Here is a 21,499-nt window from a genome sequence, read left to right on the forward strand (position 1 = left end):
TGGCTAAACATACATATTCAACAGGTTGTAGGAGCAGCTATGAATATTCATAAAGGTAGTTCGGATGCATATGTATTAAACAAACATGCATGTTAACATATCACCCCATGTTCACTTTGGGGTGATTTAACATTTGAATGTATTACAAGTAAGTCCTATATATCAAAAGGTCTTTTGAGGACATGAAGCATGCAAGTGCATAACCTCTGTCAACTGGCCAGAAGCAGTCCATGGTCGCTGGTCTTCTTATCAGGAGAAAGTTACTGAAATTGATCTCTTGTCCAATCAAAGCTGTAGTTAGGGCTGGTGTCGCAGGAGGTCAGTTAGAGCCTGTGAGCTGGATAAGCTGTAATTGTTTCAATATTGCTTATTTCCGGCCAGTGCTTGTTTAGCTGCTAAAGAGAAAGAAAAACTTCATAGCAAGATTAGAACATAGTTTCTTCTTTAAATGTAGAGGTGTATGACTTAACCATTGCCTTAGGTCCTGTTTATAATTTGGTATGTTACTGCCACGAAAGTTCTGTCAATCTTCTTTTTTTTTTTTTTTTTTTTTGAGATGGAGTCTTGCTCTGTCACCCAGGCTGGAGTGCAATGGTGCCATCTCGTTTCACTGCACTCTCCACCTTCCGGGTTCAAGCAATTCTCCCTGCCTCAGCCTCCCAAGTATCTGGGATTACAGACACCCGCCACCACACCCACTAATTTTTGTAATTTTAGTAGAGACGGTGATTCGCCAGGTTGGCCAGGTTGGTCTTGAACTCCTGACCTAAGGTGATCCACCTGCCTTGGCCTCCCAAAGGGCTGGGATTACAGGCGTGAGCCACTGCCTGTTCTGCCAATCTTCTGGTCTCTATTTTAACATTAATGCTGATCAGTTGTTGTGTCTAAACCAAGGCGGTATTAAAAAAAAAAAAAAGGCATGTCTGTCCTCTCATTCCGTCATAACCAGGAACTTGGTTTTTAAGTTGTTCTGGGGTCCCCTTGGCTCAGAAGGGGTCTGTTCAGTCTATGGTGGGCTTAGGATTTTATTTTAGTTTACACACTGTAGTCCTAGGATGCTGCAGACAACACCTGCACAACACACTTGGGTACCACCTACTCGTTCTCAGCAAATCTCTGTTCACAGAGAGCCTTAAAAGAAAAAAAAAAAGTTGTGTGCAGTATCTTACCCTTACAGTTATACAAACATCCATTCAACTTGCTCAAGAACATTTTATTGGTGTTCTTTGTGTTGGAATATTCTAATCGAGAATTTCCCCCAGTTTCCAGTTGGGGCATTACATGTGTCTTATGACACCCATGAGTTAATACTATCAGAGCTGTTCCCTCAACACCATTTTAGCTTTGTTTCAACTCTTCATTCAATAAATCTTCAATGTTTCTTGCTCCATAATTATAATACTTTGAGTTGAGTTTCATTTCCTCGTCTTTCCTTTTCCTCAATTTTAGTAGAAGGAAAATTGACAACAATATCCAATAACAGTGAAATGAGTTTAAATGCTGTAAGTAATCAGCTTCCTATCACAGAGCTGAGCATTAGTTTCCTTGGAAGGACCCAGGATTTTTACACCTCTAAGAATCCTCAGTTGTACTTTCCTGGTATTGTGGAGACAGAGAGAAACTGAGTCAGGCCACCTAGTTCCTCATCCTACCTTCATTAACTAGCTTCCCGTTGACCTTGGGAAAGTCACTCAACTTCTGTAAAACTAAAAAAAAGAGTTGATAGGAGACCTCTAAGATTCCTTTTAGTTCCTGTTTTAATTCTTTAAAAAAAAAATAAAAATTAAGATTAAAAGAAAATATCTGGAAAAGACAAACTTGTTCCTCATTGGAGCAGTCTTCCTGGTCTGCCTTTTTGGACGGATAACACCTTCTTGATTTAATTCTCTGCTAGAAAAATGCATAGCCATGCTCTTTCCATACAGCCTAACAGCTCGTAAAATGCACCTGCCATTAAAATGATTTGCGTGACCCATTTGGCGGCTGCTGAGCTGTTTATGGTCCTAACTATCTGCTTTTCTTCATCGTGTGGGTTTCTGTTCGTGCGACCGTCTTTCTGAGGTCGCTTTGTGCCACTGCCTTCTGGTGCTGTCGGGGCCGCCTCCACTCCGTCCTCCGGCCCTCAACAGCCGGAGTCTCTCAACAGTCTCTGAGACTGGACACCTGCCTCGCATTCCACACGATCACCTTCACTACAGACAGTGTCTAAAAACAAGGATGTGGTCCAGGCACCAGGGGTAGGGGCGTGTCACACACACCGTGTCTTACAAAGAGGAAAAATAAGAGGTTCCCGCAAGATGCTTGCGACTCTGGTACTTTTCAAAGTAACGCAGCCAGGCAGCGGGCTTTCCCCCGGCCCCTCTCTCTGGATAGGGCTGCCATTTGCATCCTAGCTGTGATTTAGACGCCTCCAACCTTCTAGTTTTCAGTTACCAGAGTCCTATCTCCGCCCAGGTCCCAGGTCTGCATGACGTAATTTGTTGTGGCAACCATTCCTGGCGACTGCCCAGAAACTCAGTGCGTCCTGCCCGGGGTTTAAGCGCGGGAAGTGGGAGAGGCGGGTGGCGCCCGAGCGCAGTGGCAGGGGCGCAGGGCGCAGGGCGCAGGAGCGCGGGACCACCGGCGCCGGAGCGCGGCAGGGAGCGCTCGCGGGGGCGCACAGCAGCCAAGCCCGCGGAGGAGGAGCGCGCGCGCGCAACATGGGCTGTGGACCTTCCCAACCTGCTGAAGACCGGAGACGTGTACGCGCGCCCAAGAAGGGCTGGAAAGAGGAATTCAAGGTAATAAATAAACAAACAAACAAACAGACATAAAGCCTTTTGCCTGGGAGGTCTCGCGATTCCCACGCTTGGGGGCGACAAGAGTTGGCTGGAGCAGGGTCGGTCGAGGCTAGTTAACAGGTGGGAGCAACTTTATTCTGCCGGTGTTTAACTGCTGTCTTAACCGGGACTAGACAGATGGACGGATAAATACCAAAATATATCTTATCTATATCGATAGAGAGTATAGATACGGATATATGGCTATAGGATCAATTTTGAGAGCCTTTGGTGTTTAAAGAGATTGCGAAGGTGGTCACACCCCAGGGCAGAGGCAAGGAATAACCGGATGAGCATCATGTTCTGCACAGAGCTAGTGTTGACCGTGATTCTCCAGGGAAGGTTAGAGTCCGTAGGAACTGCCATATATTATTGGCTTCTGAAAAATAGGCCCTTTGGTCGTTTCTTAAAGCTGGGAGAGATCTCAGAACCTATCTGGCTGCGTCCTCTCGATTCATAGATGAGAATCATGAGGCCCAGAGAGATAGGCAACTTGTCCGAGGCTGCACAGCTAATTTGGGGGCACAGCGAATGTAGAATTTAGTTTTCAAGAGTTTCGTTCCAATACTCTTTTCCCTAATTCCTCAAAGTTGCATGCACTGTAATTCTTCTAGAGACATTATGGGGAATTTTTTCCAGAGCGAGACCTAGAGGGATGAGTTGGCTGAGCAGAAATGAGGTCCATGATTTCTTTGCATCCTTACCACCCTCCAGATTCCACAGACAGCGCTAGCAACCCTCAAGGGTCCACCTAAGAGGGGTTACACCGAAAGATAAGGCTACCATATAATTTATCATCAAAATTATGCTTTTAAGAGTGAAAGGAAACCCTGTTAATACATTTTCCCAAAGACCCTGGCTGAAGCACAGCAAACTGGGACTTATGGCCACCTTTCCGAAGGGTCATTTTTGGAGCTACTGTTCAAAGAGCACACACTTGGTCTCAGCAGGCACTGAGCAAGACACTATTAAGTGCCAGCTGCAGCACCTACTTCATGTGGGGCACATCTGTTGGGCTCTTGGAGTACATTTTGAAACAAGCAAACCAGAATCTAGTGAAGGCTGACTCCACATTTAGTACCTGGTGCCCTGGGGGAAGCCTGTGCCCAAATGGCCACCCATCTTAACACTGTTTTCTGCTTTCCATCCTGAAACTGCCACTGTCTCTGTATAGGGACCCATTACTTTTTTTTTTTTTTTTTTGAGATGGAGTCTTGCTCTGTCACCCAGGCTGGAGTGCAGTGGCACGATCTCAGCTCACTGCAACCTCCATCCCCCGGGTTCAAGCAATTCTCCTGCCTCAGCCTCCTGAGTAGCTGGGATGACAGGCATGCGCCACCACGCCCAGCTAATTTTTGTATTTTTATTAGAGACAAGAGTTTCTTCATGTTGGTCAGGCTGGTCTCGAACTCCTGACCTCGTGATCCACCCGCCCCAGCCTCCCAAAGTGCTGGGATTACAGGTGTAACTCACCGCACCCTGCTAGGACCCATTACCTTTTATGGGGTATTTCTGCCTCTCCTGCCAGGATCCTAACAAGTTTCTCCTCCACATTGCCACCTATCTTCAAGGGAAAAATTTCTCTTCTTGTGCAAAACCCTCTAGTTTATAATCTATCCTGTCCCTCTAATGTCATCCTCTTCTCTTGTCTTCTGCCAGTGCCTGTCACTCATGGGCTCTTGGGTCTGCTAAACCAAATGACTCTCAGGGCTCAGTTCTTCCAGGCTTCTCACACCTCCATGCCTTTACCTGTGCCATTCCCTCTTCCTGAGATGCCTTCCCTGGGACCCTCTCCTATTGGCCTGGTGAACTCATGATCACTTTGGACTAATCCGTAGAAATACTTTTTTCTCCCATTTTTCAAAAATACATTAATGTCACTTAAAAGTGCTAATCCATTGTTCTTGTCCCCCTTTTCATACAAAAATCTTTATTTTTTATTTATTTTGCTGGCCTGATTACATATAAGACTTCAACAGAAAGAAATGGGTTTCTTTTCTCGCCGTTATCGTTTGTTCCATCTCATGGTTACTGCTAAAACTAATTTCGTTGCACAGCATAGGAGGGTATGCTAAAAACCAATCCTCTCCAAGCGTCAAATACAAGATGTCTTCTGGGCCAAGCCATTCCAAGGCCCAGGAGGGTTCCTGGGTTTCTACCTACATTTCTTGGGTAAGATAATTATCACTTCTCACTTGGATTTTTGTACAAGTCTCCTAATTGCTCTCCCTGGATCCTTTTTCTACTTCCTGCTACACCTGACCTCCTCCTCTAATCATCCACATGACCTCCAGAAGGATCTTTCTCAAATAAAATCTGATTATCTCAGTCCTCTGTTGAAAAGAAGTCACCAACCCATTAGGTAGGACACATAAACCCATGGTCAAGAGTATGACAAGCTAGGTTTGATTTCTAGATTTATTATTTATTTGTTGTGTGACCTTTTTCAAGTTATTTAACCTCCCTGTGCCCCAGTTTTCTTATTTGTAAAATGAGGGCAGTAATAATACACATAGCGGGGCCTCTCTATCTGTGGGTTCCACATTCAGGGATACAAGAAGCATGGCTGGAAAATTTTTTTTTTTTTTAAACTGTACTGAACATGTACAGACTTTTTTTTGTTATTGTGCCTTAAACATACAGTACAACAACTATTTACATAGCATTAACATTGTTTTAGGTATTTATGAATAATCTACAGATGTTTAAAGTATACAGAAGGATGTGCATAGATTATATGCAAATACTACACCGTTTTCTATAAAGGACTTGAATATCCATGGGTTTTGGTATCCGAGGGAGGTCCTGGAAGCAATCCCCCACTAATGCTGGGGATGACTGTACTTATTTTGTAGAGTTGTTGTGAGGGTTAAATAAACTCAGTATAGGTCAAGTGCTCATACCAATGCCTGACGCAGAATAAGTGCATGATGTAAATTATTTCAATTATTATTATAAGATAAAATCCTGGCCGGGTGTGGTGGCTCCTGCCTGTAATCCCAGCACTTTGGGAGGCCGAAGGGGGCGGATCACCTGAGGTCAGGAGTTCGAGACCAACCTGACCAACATGGAGAAACCCTGTCTCTACTAAAAATAAAAAATTAGCCGGGCGTGATGGCACATGCCTGTAATCCCACCTATTTGAGGGGCTGAGGCAGGAGAATAGCTTGAACCTGGGAGGCGGAGATTGCGGGGTGAGCTGAGATCATGCCACTGCACTCCAGCCTGGGCAACAAGAACAAAACCCTGTCTCAAAAAATAAAATACCTGTAATCCCAGCACTTTGAGAGGCTGAGGCGGGCAGATCACAAGGTCAGGAGATCGAGACCATCCTGGCTAACAAGGGGAAACCCCATCTCTACTAAAAATAGAAAAATTAGCCGGGCGTGATGGCGGGCTTCTGTAGTCCCAGCTACTCCGGAGGCTGAGGCAGGAGAATGGCATGAACCTGGGAGGCGGAACTTGCAGTGAGCCAAGATGGCGCCACTGCACTCCAGCCTGGGCAAAAGAGCCAGACTCTGTCTCAAAAATAAAATAAAGATAAAATCCTAAATCCTTACTTAGCATGCTGTCCTGGCCCATCCTGGAGCTGACCTCTGCTAACTCCTCCAGTCTTGTCTCTCCCCACACTCACACCGTAGACAAACCTTAGGACTTGTTCCCCAGGCCCATTCTGTCCCTAGCTCCATGCCTTTGCACCTACTGTTTCCTCTCCTTCCAGACTTTTCCCTCTCCCTCTCCTGGGTCACATGATAAATGTGTACCCATTTTACAAGACACTCGAGGTCACTCCTCCTGAAGCTCTTCATGACCTCCCACCCCCAACCTCTGCCACCATGCTGGCAGGGTTGATCTTATACCTTCTACTATCATATTTCAAAGCATTTTATTATATGTGTTTGTTTCTATATTTGCCTTTCATCCTGTGCGGTTACCTCCTTGAGGACAGGCACTGTTTTTTAATCTTTGTATCTCCAATTCTTACTACACTGCCTGATACTGATCAGGCACTAATGAATCTTTCTTGAGCAAATGCATGTCCCTCCTGGTTCCAAGATTCCTTAATGTCTTCTTGTCTCCTAGTAGCATAACTAGACTAATGACAGTCTGCAAGGAGGAAATTCAATTTTAAAATTACCTGAAAATAGACGGAGAGTCGACTCATGCATATACCTTCTTTCCTAGCCCCAAGCACTTGACTTTGGAAATCTGATCTGGGAAAGGTATGATTATTATTAATTAAACACTCTATAGCTATTGGAATAATAATAATTTCTTTCACAGCTTTCATAAATGCATAAGGCTTAGGGTTCAGTAGTTCAGCAGGATCTTTAAAATGAAATGAATGTGTTTGCTTGCATGAAATATTTATGTTTCTTAGTAACATGACTTTAAAATATTCTAAATCAAATTTCTTGAGACCTATATACAGACTTTCCCTTCACTTTTACTTTAGTCTATAGAGGTGAGAAGATACAGTAATAAAATAATGCATAATAATAAGAAAAGCATGGAAAACTTCTTAGTTGGAGAAATGTTATTCTTCTATAAGAATAACTCAAAATTCCTTGCCTGTTATAAAAGAGGAGAGGCTGGATTGGAATAGATGGTCTCCAAGGACCCTGCACAATTTTTTCGTAATACCTGATAAGAAAATTCTAGTTGATTGTCAGTAAAGGGGAGTAAATTACTTCTTAAAAATCAAATTTTGAAGAAATTCTTCTTATATGTCTATAGACAAATATATTCACAAAATATATCTGCTAATAATTTGACTTAAGAAGGTTTTAACTCCAGGATGCCTTGACAAATTATTCCCTTCAAGCTGTTTGGTAAATATGTTTCCCAAAAGCTATAGAACAAATGTAGTACATCCATACCAAAAAACAAATAAACAAAAACACACAACAAACAAACAACACCTGTCCGTAGTTAAAAGCAATACCTTATTTGGAATGCTAATGATTTCTGTGCATAGCTGTTAGCTTATAATTCACAACTTTTAAATTCTACCTAAAATTGATAAAAAAATTTATCCCCAAGACACTGAGGTATAAAAAAAGTTCATAAAATGTAGAAACACACTGAATCCATACCCCCAAGGAAAAAATAGAACATTCTACTCACCATCCCATCCCCTCCCCAAGTATCATTACCTATATAATAATGCAGGTATACTTCTTTTCTTCTTCTTCCTTCTTTCTTCTTTCCTCTTTCTTCTTCTTCTGAGACAGGGTCTCACTCTGTCACCCAAGTTGAAGTGCAGTGGTACAATCACGGCTTTCTGCAGCCTCAACCTCCCCTGGCTCAAGAGATCCTCTCACCTCAGCCTGCTGAGTAGCTGGGAATACAAGTATGAGCCGCCATGCCCGGCTAATTTTTGATATTTTGTAGAGATGAGTTTGGCCATGTTGCCAAGGCTTAATGTAGGTATACTTCCTACTGGTGTGAAAATATAAATTCTTCATGTATATGTAGAATAAGAACACTGCTATATCCCTGAGAGGCATAGATCTAATTAACTTATAAATATGTCTGGTCTTTAAACTATGTCTGTTCTCAAGTCTACACTCATTATGAAATTGGGTTAAAATTTCCAGAATGTGTTACACATGGATAAGATATTTGAAAGACATTCTGAGTTTTCAAAAGAGAAGAACCTTAAATTTCTGCTCTGGTTTATGTTGTTTCATGATAAAAGACTGTGTTTTGTCTGCTACAATTTAGGTTTTGGTCACCAGCAGAGCTCAAAGGCAGACTGTCTCTAAGTAAGAACAGATGGGTAGAGATCCTTGCTAAGGCCTGGATTCCAAATCCAAGTAGTTATAGTAGCTTTGATAACACAATTGTGAGGTCACTGAGGTTGTGGTATTTAAATCTATGCCAAGTTGTAATGTACAGAAAGTCTTTGTGAAAAGCCATCGTTTAGACTGAAAATATTCAAATTCGCTCTCAATTCCAACGTGGGCATTTTGCTATTGTTGTTGTTGTTACTATCGTTAAATCATTAAATTTTTCCATTTGGAAAAAGCCCAAGAGTCTTTCAAGAGTCTCCACTTGGAAATGTTAAATGACGAAACTGGACCCTGTTTGTAACTCAGTGCTTCTCTAGGATCAAAAAATGATGGATCTGCAAACCAAAATAAACCTGTGAAAACACTTGTCTTACTGTCACTGTAGATATTGGCTTTTAGTAGTTTATTTGGAAAGAAGGAAAACAGTGTTCAACATGACTTACGTGATGTGCATCTTTACCTTTAGCATGAACTGTGAGCATCAGATAGGGTCTCCTTCCTGTTCTTTTTCTTTTTCTTTTTTTTTTTTTTTGAGATGGAGATGGAGTCTTGCTGTGGCCCAGACTGGAGTGCAGTGGTGTAATCTCGGCTCACTGCAACCTCCGCCTCTCGAGTTCAAGTGATTCTCCTGCCTCAGCTTCCTGAGTAGCTGGGATTACAGGTGCCTACAGCCACACCCAGCTAATTTTTGTATTTTTATTGGAGATGGGGTTTTGCCATGTTGGCCAGGCTAGTCTCGAACTCCTGACCTCAGGTGATCTGCCTGCCTTGGCCTCCCAATCTCCTTTTCTTTTGTTATATGTTTTATATACATATAAAACACACACACATATATAACATATGCACATATGTTACATGTAATATGTTGTATGTAAAGACTCCTTTCTTGGTTCTGCTTACTCTACAGGGACAAGATGGGCAGTAACTGTGTCCATGAAGAAAGACAGATGGACGGAGACAGAGAAAAGCACATCGTTGCTTTTAGGCTTTCTCTTTGTGCCAATTCCCATTTCATATCCACTGAGTTTTTGATTACTTTCTTGTTTGTTTGGTTGGTTTTTCATTATTTCTCATATAGCCCTGAGACACAGAACTAATTAACCCTCAACACAATGAACTGATATTGGTTTAGCTGGAGTTACCATTTTGCATAAACACAGTGATAAGGAGCTATGTAACTCCCACTACAAGCATGCAAGAATCCCTAACTGAATTATGAAAACCTGATCGTGACAGACACCAACATAACCTAGCCATTGTGATCTCTACTTAGCCTCTGAGGAACTTCAAACATTAGAGCAATTCCAGAAAGTGGTTAACACATGCTTGTATATATTTTTTAAATTTGTATGACTTTTACTGTGAAAGTACCAAGAGTTTCATGACAAGGCCTTATTTTTAATTCATTTTTCTTAAAGAAAATGTTTCCTGCCTAGAGTCATAATTTTAGAGCCAGAGGACCTCCCGTCTTCAAACTGAAGCTCTGAGAGGTTGCTTCTCACAGTACACTTTCTAATATTTCTGGACCCACTTCTTTCCCCCATTCTTGCTGCCACCATCTTTGCTCATGTTTAATCACTTCTCACCTTGACAATTGCAATAATTGCAACGGATCACCATGTTCTGTTCCTTCCGTCCACTCCTGTCACTTGCAGGAACCCAAAAGTGATTTTTCTAGAAAACCCTCCTGATGATTTTTATTTATTTCCATGGATAAAAATCCTACACAGGATTCCTGTTGCATTCAAAACAATCAATCTCCTTTGCTTGTCACAAAATACTTTCCTTTTTCACTTCAGTGCCTTCCACTGTCTACCCCAATCTGTTTCTGCTACACTGGAAGAATTCATGTTCCTAGACACACAATATGATTCCATTTCCCTGTCTTGTGTATGCTTTTCCACCTGCCTAGAATGTCCTTTTCTCCTTGTCCACTGGAAGCTCATTTATCAAGAACAAATTCAGGCATTTTTTTCTTCTTTCATACCTTTTGCTCCCTCCAACAAGATACAAACTTTTATCACAGTACAGCAAGGCTTTGCTGCAGAGAGTGGGAAGTTAGGCATGGCGTCACGTGCCTGTAGTCCTAGCTACTGGAGAGACCAAGGCAGGAGGATTGCTTGAATCCATGCACTTTGACTGTGCCTGTGAATAGCCCCTGCTCCCCAGCCTGGGCAACATATGGAGACCCTGTCTCTAAAAAAAAGAGTAGCAAGTGGAGGGCAGAGTCCTGAGGCCCTTCAAAGACTCGGCAGGAAAGAAAAGTGCCCCTTGGGCCAAAAAGTCAAATCAATAGACATTAAATGAGTCCAGTCGCGGTGGCGCACGTCTGTAATCCCAACACTTTGGGAGGCCGAGGTGGGCAGATCATGAGGTCAAGAATTCGAGACCAGCCTGGCCAACATGGTGAAACCCTGTCTCTACTAAAAATACAAAAATTAGCCGGGCGTGGTGGTGCGCTCCTGTAACCCCAGCTACTCAGAAGGCTGAGGCAGGAGAATCACTTGAACCCGAGAGGCAGAGGTTGCAGTGAGCCGAGATCGCACCACTGCACTCAAGCCTGGGTGACAGAGCAAGACTCTGTCTCAAAAAATAAAAAATAGACATTAAAAGAATCCTGGGAAGACATTACCGAGTGGAAGATGCACGTGTTCTTTGTGTTCTTATCTCTTCTGGAGACACTGAGGAGACTTCCTGTGGTATGTGTGTCTTAGATGGAGAAGACCTTGATAGCATCCATTGAAATGAGAAGTGGGAAACTTGCAATGAAACAGGGCCAGCACCTGGAGAGAGAAGACATGGTAGTCAGGGGAGATACGATAAAAGTTTTTCTGAACACATTAGCATTTAAAATTTACTTACTCTAAAAATAAATGACAGTTCTTTAAATTGAATTAATTCAGCTTTGTGAAAAACTCATTACATTGTTCTTGTTTTGCTGTGGAACTGTGAAAAATTTAACACGGACCAGCATTTTGTCATCAGTGGTTTACTAAATCACCGAGAGGTCATTTTTATGCTTTGTTTTGACCTATTTACAAGCAATGGAACTGTGGTTTGAAGAAACAGACTCCCTTGAAAGGAGAAGGTGGGATTATAAATTAGTGCAGTATTTATCGAGGGCCTTCTGGAAACACATATTAATATAAAATGTGCATATCCTTAGACCCAGCATATCCACATCCAGGAATGTATTCTCATGGAACGATTGGATGGGTTCACGGGTTCACAGTGATGTATATTCACAGATATTATTCCAACACAGTTTATAATATTGAAAAGTTAGAAACACCTACATGTCCTTCAGTAGGACTTGGTTAAATACATTGTGGCATAGTTACATAATGAGCTCCAATGCCATCATCAGATAAGTAGCTACTCCTTATCACTAAATAGAGTGAGGTAGACCTATGTATGTTGACATAGGTAAATGTTTCTTATATATTGTTAAGCAGGTTACAGAAATATAATTTAGTATGTAATTCTTTTTATTATTTTTAAAACAGCTTTATTAAAATATAATTCACATGATTCACCTACTGTCTTTGTTTGTGCTGCTACAACAGAATACCATGGAAGGGGTAAATTATAAAATACAGAAATTTCTTTCTCATAGGAAGTCCAAGATCAAGGCAATGGAAGGTTTGATTATCTGGTGAGGGCTGCCCTTCTGTGTCCTCACATGGCAGAAAAGCAGAGCAAGTTAGCTGAAGCTGTGTGAAGCTTCTGTTTATAAACACCTTAATCCCATTAATGAGGGAGTATCCCACATGGACTAATCAACTCTTAAAGGTCCCACCTGTTAATATTATCACGTTGGTAACACCTGAATTTGAAAGGGACACATTCAAATCATAGCATCCATTTAAAATGTACAATTGACAGCCATTACCACAATGTAATTTTAGAACAATTTTGCCCTCTTCAAAGAAATGGCTACCCATTAATAGTCAATCCTCGTTCCCCCACCCTAAGCAATCAATAAATCTATCTTCTGTTTCTATAAATTTGCCTATTCTCGATATGAATGGCCTTTGTGATTGGCTTTTTTCACTTAGCATAATATTTCCAAGTATCATCTATGCTGCAACGTATGTCAGTGTTTAATTTCTTTTTCTTGCCAAATAATATTCCTTTGGATGACTGTACCACATTTTATTTATACATTCATCATCTGATGGACACTTGGATTATTTCCACTTTTGGGGTATTATAAATAATTGTGTGCAGTTTTTTTGCAAGAACAGATGTTTTTATTTTGCTTGGGTACATACTTAGGGGTGAAATTTCTGGGCCAGGTGCGGTGGCTCACGCCTGTAATCCCAGCACTTTGAGAGGCCGAGGCGGGTGGATCACAAGGTCAGGAGATCGAGACCATCCTGGCTAACACGGTGAAACCCCGTCTCTACTAAAAATACAAAAAATTAGCCAGGCGTGGTGGCAGGCGCCTGTAGTCCCAGCCACTCAGGAGGCTGAGGCAGGAGAATGGCATGAACCCGGGAGGCAGAGCTTGCAGTGAGCCGAGATTGCGCCACTGTACTCCAGCCTGGGTGACAGAGGGAGACTCCGTCTCAAAAAAAAAAAAAAGAGAAAAAGAAATTTCTGGGTCACGTGGTTAACTCTATGTTTAATTTTTGAAGAGCTTTCAAAGTGTTTTCTAAAGTGCTGCACCATTTCACATTTGCCCAGCAATATATGAGGGTTCCAATTTCTCCACATCCTCACCAACACTTGTTATTGTGTGTCGTTTTCATTATACTTATCCTAGGGGATATGAAGTGGTATCTCGCTGTAGTTTTGATTTGCATTCCCCTACTGATTAATAATATTGAACATCTTCTTGTGTGCTTATTGGCCAGTTCCAATTTATTTTTAAAGGTTATGTGAGCAAACACATCTGGGCAATGATATACTAAAATGTTAGTAGTGCTTCTGTCTAGAAGATATTATTTCTTATTTCCTACTGTGTTTCTCTATCAATCAAGGTTCTACCAGAGGGAAAGAACCAGTAGGATAGACAGATGGATAGATAGGTAGATAGGTAAATTGTAAGGAATTGGCTGATACAGTCATGAAGGCTGGCTAGGAAAATCAAAATCCATAGGATAGGGCAGGCAGTCGAAAAGAACAGACTGGAGTTGAAGCTGCAGTTCACAGGCAAATCTCCTCTTCCTCAGGAAGACCTCAGTTCTACTCTTGAAGCCTTTCAATTGACTGGATGAGACCTACCCAGATTATCAAGGGTAATCTCCTTTACTTAAAGTCAATTCATTATTTATATTAACCACATCTACAAACTACATTTACAGTAACACCAAGATTTGTGTTTGACAGAATAACTGGCTACTATAGCCTAGCCCAGTTGACACATAAAACTGACCATTGCAATTCTCTTTTATATTATGTAATTATTTTTTACAATAAGTCTGCATCACTTTTTTTTTTTTTGAGATGGGGTTTCACCACCTTGCCCAGGCTGGCCTTGAACTCCTGGGCTCCAGAGATCCTCCCTCCCCAGCCTCCCAAAGTGCTGGGGTTACAGGCATGAGCCACCACATCCAGCCTGCATTACTTTTTTAATCAGCAAAAACAATATAGCTTCATTATTATAAATTGTTTTAATACCATAGTACCTCTACTCTCACACTCAGTGCTGAACTTGTCTATCTTGGTATCTTCCAGAATGCTCAGCGTAGTAGCTTTTACCTGGTAGATGCCTATTAGATACTATATTAGTTTTCTACTGCTGCTATAGCCAATTCACACAAATTTAATGGCTTCAAACAGTAGTCACCAACCTTTTTGGCACCAGGGACCAGTTTTGTGGAAGACAGTTTTTCCATGGACTAGGGTTGTGGGGATGGTTTCAGGATGACTCTACAGCATTACATCTATTGTGTACTTTATTTCTATTATTATTACATTGTAATATATAATGAAATAATTATACAACTCATCATAATGTAGAATCAGTGGGAGCCTTGAGCTTGTCTTCCTGCAACTAGACAGTCCTATCTGGGGGTGATGGAAAACAGTGACAGACTATCAGGCATTAGATTCTCTTTTTTTTTTTTTTTTTTTTGAGATGGAGTTTCACTCTTGTGGCCCAAGCTGAAGTGCAGTGGCATGATCTCGGCTCACTGCAACCTCTGCCCCCTGGGTTCAAGCGATTCTCCTGCCTCAGCCTCCCGAGTAGCTCAGATTACAGGCACCTGCCACCATGCCTGGCTAATTTTTTGTATTTTTAGTAGAGATGGGGTTTCACCATGTTGGGCAGGCTGGTCTCGAACTCCTGACCTCAGGTGATCCGCCCGCCTCAGCCTCCCAAAGTGCTGGGATTACAGGCACGAGCCACTGCGCCCGGCCACATTAGATTCTTACAAGGAGTACGCAACCTAGATCCCTCGCATGTGCAGTGCACAATAGGTTTTGTGCTCCTGTGAGAATCTAATGTCACTGCTGATCTGACAGGAGGCAGAGCTCTGGGGGTAATGTGAGTGATGAGGAGCAGCTGTAAATAAAGATGAAGCTTCGCTGGCTAGCCCGCTCCTCACCTCCTGCTCTGCAGCCCAGTTCCTAACAGGCCACGGACCAGTACTGGTATGCGGCCCAGGGGGTTGGGGACCCCGATCTATGGCTTTCTGGGTACTATACAGCCCACCACAGATACTAGCTGGCTAAATATTCACAAAGCAGACCCTGCAACATTGTTTTTATTTACCAAGAAATCTTGACTCTAACAAAACTGTTCCCTTTTCACAGGCTGATGCCGGTGTGCCTCATACTGGGGAAAATTGCAGCCCCCAGATGGAAGCTGCTCTGACCGAGAATACTGCGGACATTGCAGAAGGCCTGGAACAAGTCCAGATGGGAAGCTTACCTGGAATCATTTCAGAAAATTCTCCATCTCCTAGTGAAAGAAACAGACGAGTACATTCAGGTAACCTCCCTCTGCCCCCATTCACGTAAATCTTCACAAAATACTGTTTCTCTAAATACGTTTACAAGGTTTATTTGGTGGTCGTTTTATCATTGCTTTCTGGGCCATGAAGTACATTAAATGGCAGTGTTTTTGTCTCTGAAACATTAGAATTTAGCCTTAGGCCTTCATTATGTGAGTAAATAATGCTAAGCATTAATCTTCTTGTCAATGAAGTAATTAGGACCATCTTTAAAAAAAAAAAAAAAAAAACTAAGAGGCATTATTGGGAGTTAAGGCCAGACTTTAGGAATGGGACTTGCACAGTTCAAAGGAATTTAAACTCCCACGATGATAACATCTTTCCAAGGATAAGTTCTACATTTACAGAAATAAATAAAACCTACAATAAACTGTTTTCCCTGTCTTTTCCCATCCAAAGTATCAGCAAATATACAACAAAGGAATCTTTCAGAAATGTGAAAGAGGTAGTTATGATTTACTTGTGCTATTTAGAAACTATTTGTGGGTTTTCCTATGGTGTGTTTTCCCTTGACTTGAGTTACTGCCTGGTGTCCATTTAAGTCATCTTATTTATATTCAGTCAGCCTTTGAAACATATTGAACTTCACAGCCCTCAAGGAAAAGTACTCTTTTTATTTCAGGGGGGAAGACTTTTGCTCCCCATCACTGTTATTTCTTCTCTAGGTACAAGTTGGGATTGGAAAACAGATGGGTTCATACATGTGATTCTATTTCTTGAACTTTCCTGGCACACTCAGGTTATCACAGATTTTCTATTCGCCCTCCCCTTGCTGTCCTGATGTAGTCAGCGTGACCTCAGAGAATGACTAGGAGGTTGAGGAATGCAGCACAGGAATGGACTCTCCCTCCCTTCTATGTGATAGGTTGACAAATACATTTTTTTTCTTTCCAATAATTTTGTTGATGCAACTTCCCTCTAGACAGCAACATGAATGCTAAATATCAGTGTTGGTCACAGACTGCAGAGTGTCAGGCAGACAGGGACTTGGTGACCCAGAACAGTCAGCGCTGCCAGCTGTGTGTACAATGTTAAAGGTGGTATGAAGAGGGTGACAGGTAAGCAGAAGGGTGTTGAGAGAGAACAGCTAGGGAGGAAGTCAGCCACCAAAGCAGATGTTTCTAAAATGCAGCGTAAAGGAGTCCTCAGGAAGCATCTTACCACAGAGTGAGTAGGACCTAGTACCCTGAACTTTCTGTTTGTCCTCTGCCCAGTTTTCTCTCTATGTCTCAGCCCTTGGCATCCTCCTTTTTGTGTCTCTGCTCTTCAAATCTGCAGAGTATACTTCTTTTTTTTTTTGAGACAGAGTTTTGCTCTGTCACCCAGGCTGGAGTGCAATGGTGCAATCTCCGCTCATTGCAACCTCCGCCTCCCAGGTTCAAGCAGTACTCCTGCCTCAGCCTTCTGAGTAGCTGGGATTACAGGCATGTGCCACCATTCCCAGCTAATTTTTGTATTTTTAGTAGAGACAGGGTTTCACCATGTTGGCCAGGCCAGTCTCGAACTCCTGACCTCAAGTGATCCATCCGCCTCAGCCTCCCAAAGTGTTGAGATTACAAGCATGAGTAACTGCACCTGCAGAGTATATTTCTTAAGACTATCAAGTTTCACACTAACATTCCCCAAGTGTTTCCTTGTTTAAAAAACTTTTTATTTTGTATAATTTCAGAGTCAAGAAAAGGTGCAAAAAACAAAGAACACCTGTATTCTTTCACTCAGATTCCCCAAATGTTAACCTTCTGCCACACTGCATTATCATATCCCCCCTTATGCAAGTAGATTTTTTTCTGTTAATAAGTTACAGACATAATGCCACTTCGCTTTCACATACTCCAGTGTGTATTTCCTAAAAACAAGGATACTCTCTGCATAATCACTATACAAGGATCAAAATTGGGAAATTACCTTTTTTTTGTTTGTTTGTTTTGAGACGGAGTTTTTCTCTTGTTGCCCAGGCTGGAGTGCAATGATGCCATCTCAGCTCACTGCAACCTCCGCCTCCTGGGTTCAAGCAATTCTCCCGCCTCAGCCTCCTGAGTAGCTGGGATTACAGGCGCCCGCCACCATGCCTGGCTAATTTTTGTATTTTTAGCAGAGACGGGGTTTCATCATATTGGTCAGTCTGGCCTCGAACTCCTGACTTCAGGTGCTCCTCCCGCCTTGGCCTCTCAAAGTGCTGGGATTACAGGTGTGAGCCACCACGCCCGGCCAGGAAATTACCTCTGATGTAGTACTATTATCTCATCTATAGATCATATTCAAATTTTGTCAATTGTCTCGCAACTGTTCTTTATAAATGAATTTCTGATTCAGGATCTGTCTAATCCAGGATCACATGTTTAATTTAGTCATCTATGGTCTTTAGTCTTCTTTAATCTGAACAACTCCTCAGCTTTTCTTAGTCTTTTATGACCTTGATATATTTCAAAAGTATAAAACATTTATTTTGCAGAATGTTTATCAGTTTGGGTTTGTTTGAGCTTTCCTCCTGATTGGATTTGGGTTACGCATTTTTTTTTTTTTTTTTTTGGAGACAGAGTCTTGTTCTGTCACCCAAGCTGGAGTGCAGTGGTGCAGTCTCAGCTCACTGCAACCTCCGCCTCCCAGATTCAAGCAAGCAATTCTGTCTGCCTCAGCCTCTTGACTAGCTGGGATTACAAGTGCCTGCCACCACACTTGGCTTTTTTTTTTTTTTTTTTTTTTGGAGAGACGGAGTTTCACCATGTTGGCCAGGCTGGTCTTGAACTCCTGACCTCAGGTGATCCACCTGCCTTGGCCTCCCAAAGTGCTGGGATTATAGGCATGAGCCAGGGTTACACAATTTTAACAAGAATAAATACCAAAAATAATAGTGTCTTTCTTAATACATCGAATTAGGAGGTACATTATATCTATATTCAACTCATTATGTTTATGGGGTTTTTGCTATGCAAAAGTTTATTTTTAATCTAGTAACATTTATAAATGTTTAAAATTCAGTTTGGATTTTGAGTCACAGTTAGAAAGGCTTTCCCTACACCAAGGTTAAAGATAAATTCACCCGTGTTTTCTTGTATAATTTCACTTTTTACACTTATGCTTATGAAGAGTTTCCAATGACATCAGAAAATGCTAACATAAATGTTAGCTAGATAGGAAATGAAACTGTATGTTCAGTATGATGTCGAACTTATAAAAATAAAATTTTGTATATTAACAATGGTAATCTCTGGGTGGTGAAAGCATGGGCATTTTTTTAATCTTTTACTAGTTTCCGTATTTTCTAAATTTACTACAGTAACTATCACTTTTATAATCAAAAAGAAGCACAACATGGTTTTTAAACAATCCCCAATATTCTCCAATGTCCCAAGAAAACATGAAAATTAGTTGAAATGACTGACATATTCCAGGAATCTCTGTATAAGTTAGCTGCTGTAAATATCAAGCCAAACACTTTAGAGAACTCCAAAAAGAATGGATCGGAATGGTTACAATAATTTTATTATGTTAGCGACAGATGTCAAACATGACATTCCTTTTAGAAACATCCTGGGAGAGAAATGAACCACTGACAGTGGAACCGCTTACATGACCTATTTGGGAGGAGAACAGTGGGACAGTTGAGAGCATGAGTGTTGGAGCCAAGCAGACTTGGATGTAGCCCTGGATAACACACATGCTACCTGTGTCACCTTGAGTAAGTTAATTAGCTTCTCTCACATCAGTGTTTATTTCTAAAATAGGGATAATAATAGTACTCTCAGAGTTGATGTTTGCATTTGACGTCATACAGCGTATCAAGTACTCAGTATAGTGCAGGTGCCTAAGTGCTTAGTAAATGATCATTATTATTATTTTGACCCTTCCAGACAAGGCCACCTTCTAACCAAAAAATCATTCCAATTCCTTGAAGGGGATTCACCTCTGACCTTTTCATTGAAATCTTCTCCATTGTTTCAAGTTTCTAGTTAACCTCCCCGTACGACCTGTTTTACTATCCCATGCCAAAATCTGTACAGAGCACTTTAAAATGAGAAGTGGCTCTATTACAAACACTTGCAAGAGTAGAAAAAACAGCACTGGACAGATACTAAGATAGGAGGAAAACTGTTGGAGTTACTTGCAGTGGCCAATCCTATAAATCTCTTATACCGGAGAGGTTAATATGCTGAAGTGAGAGGCATCTGATTAGTGTGTGTGTGTGTGCGTCTGTGTGTATGTTTTCTATCTTCCCAGCACAAATTCATGAAAGGTCTCACTGCTAACCATTGAGATTGGAAATTTTCACCAGGCAAGGTGGCTCATGCCTGTAATCCCAGCACTTCGGGAGGCTGAGACGGGCAGATCACCTGAGGTCAGGAGTTCGAGACCAGCCTGTCCAACATGGTGAAATCCCATCTCTACTAAAAATATAAAAATTAGGCATGGTGGCACACACCTGTAATCCCAGCTACTTGGGTGGCTGAGGCAGGAGAATCACTTGAACCTGGGAGGAAGAGGTTGCAGTGAGCTGAGATCTCGCCATTGCACTCCAGCCCGAGTGACAAGAGTGAAACCTCATCTCAAAAATAAAAAAAAAAAAAGAAATTTTTATGGGAAGATGCCATCCATTAAATGGAATGGACTTGGTTACTATCAGGACTTCCTGATGATGTCAGCATAGAAGATAGCTCATTTCTCAGGACTTCCCATTGCACTGTTACTGACAGGAAAAGCAAAACTGTCTTTGGCCCAACAGGCCAGCGCCGTTTATTTTATAATGTGATAGCATAAACTCGGCTGCTTATTTGCGTATTTATATAATTGGATGATTTGTAATGGGGGAGCCTCTCTCATTAGTGCAGCTTATAAAGACTCCCCCATAAACTGTTTCAGTGCTCATTTTTAGAATCATGAATAAAAATTTAGCTGATATCACTCTAACTCCAATTCTGATTTGGTTCAAAGACTCTTTTCAAAAAGGCGTACTTTTACTTATGTAGACTTAGCAGATGGCGTAATTATAAACTTAGGGTTGCAGAACTAGAAGTCTCTTGGCAACATCACGCTGTTTATCCTTTGTATACAAAGCATGGAAGCCAAACCACAACTCAAAGAATCACCAAGAGTATCTGATTCTTAGCTGTGGTTTAGCTTCCTAATTAGTCGAGCAAACCAACGTCGTCGTACCCAAGTGTATGTGTTGTTACAATAAAAAGGCAGTCCACAGCAGCACACAGAAAGGCTTTTTGTTATCTTAATATGTGATCTGCTAAGTAAACAGTATATTATGTTGATGTGTATCCTCTGTAAGAACATGAAGAATTTGAACTTCAAAGGATCACAAAGACTTATAATAGAAATATATTAAGTGTTGAAACTAAGATCTAATTAAGTAGCATGGTTTAGAAGGCATCCATTTACCATTTGATTGAAAAAATCTTCATTCTTAAATCTTGCTTTCTTTTTTCTTTTCTTCTTTTTTGAAAGACCTAGTGACCAATGGATTAATCAATAAACCCCAATCCCTAGAGAGTCGAGAGCGACAGAAGTCATCAGATATCCTGGAGGAACTAATTGTTCAAGGAATTATACAAAGCCACAGCAAAGTATTTAGAAATGGAGAATCATATGATGTCACGGCAAGTAATTTTGTAATTAACATTAGCTTATAGTTAAAATTAGCAATAGAATATGATTGATCATGAGTCATTATTTCCAGCATATGCAAGTTACAATACAGATAACAGCATTTATTTAAGTCAGATTTTTCTCCCTTAAATTCCCCCCACACCTCTGCACACCATCTCATATGGTTTGGTTCTGTGCTCCCACCCAAATCTCACCTTGAATTGTAATCCTCAGGTGTCAAGGGTGGGACCAGGTGGAGGTAATTGAATCATGGAGGTGGTTTCCCCTATGCTGTTCTCATGATAGTGAGTGAGTCTCACAAAATCTGATG

The 21,499-nt window shown here is 41.5% G+C and overlaps 1 protein-coding gene and 1 long non-coding RNA gene across 3 annotated transcripts in view; one reads left to right on the forward strand and one right to left on the reverse strand.

Moving 5' to 3' along the window:
- Positions 1-8,556, reverse strand: part of LOC129534246 (uncharacterized) — a 47,787-nt gene extending 39,231 nt beyond the window's left edge. For both annotated transcript variants that reach the window (XR_008680757.1, XR_010134183.1), the window contains exons 1-2: positions 7,976-8,556; positions 6,958-7,033 (exon numbers count right to left, since the gene is read on the reverse strand). This is a non-coding gene — a long non-coding RNA (uncharacterized lncRNA). The remainder of the gene's footprint in view (positions 1-6,957; positions 7,034-7,975) is intronic.
- The window catches only part of STMND1 (stathmin domain containing 1), a 29,314-nt gene continuing 10,306 nt past the window's right edge, over positions 2,492-21,499 (forward strand). The window contains exons 1-3 of the mRNA XM_019028962.3: positions 2,492-2,780; positions 15,377-15,554; positions 21,028-21,179. Of these exons, the coding sequence (XP_018884507.2) occupies positions 2,700-2,780; positions 15,377-15,554; positions 21,028-21,179 (411 nt within the window). The 5' untranslated portion in view covers positions 2,492-2,699. The remainder of the gene's footprint in view (positions 2,781-15,376; positions 15,555-21,027; positions 21,180-21,499) is intronic.

Source organism: Gorilla gorilla, chromosome 5, assembly GCF_029281585.2.
Source record: "Gorilla gorilla gorilla isolate KB3781 chromosome 5, NHGRI_mGorGor1-v2.1_pri, whole genome shotgun sequence".
Taxonomy (NCBI): domain Eukaryota; kingdom Metazoa; phylum Chordata; class Mammalia; order Primates; family Hominidae; genus Gorilla; species Gorilla gorilla.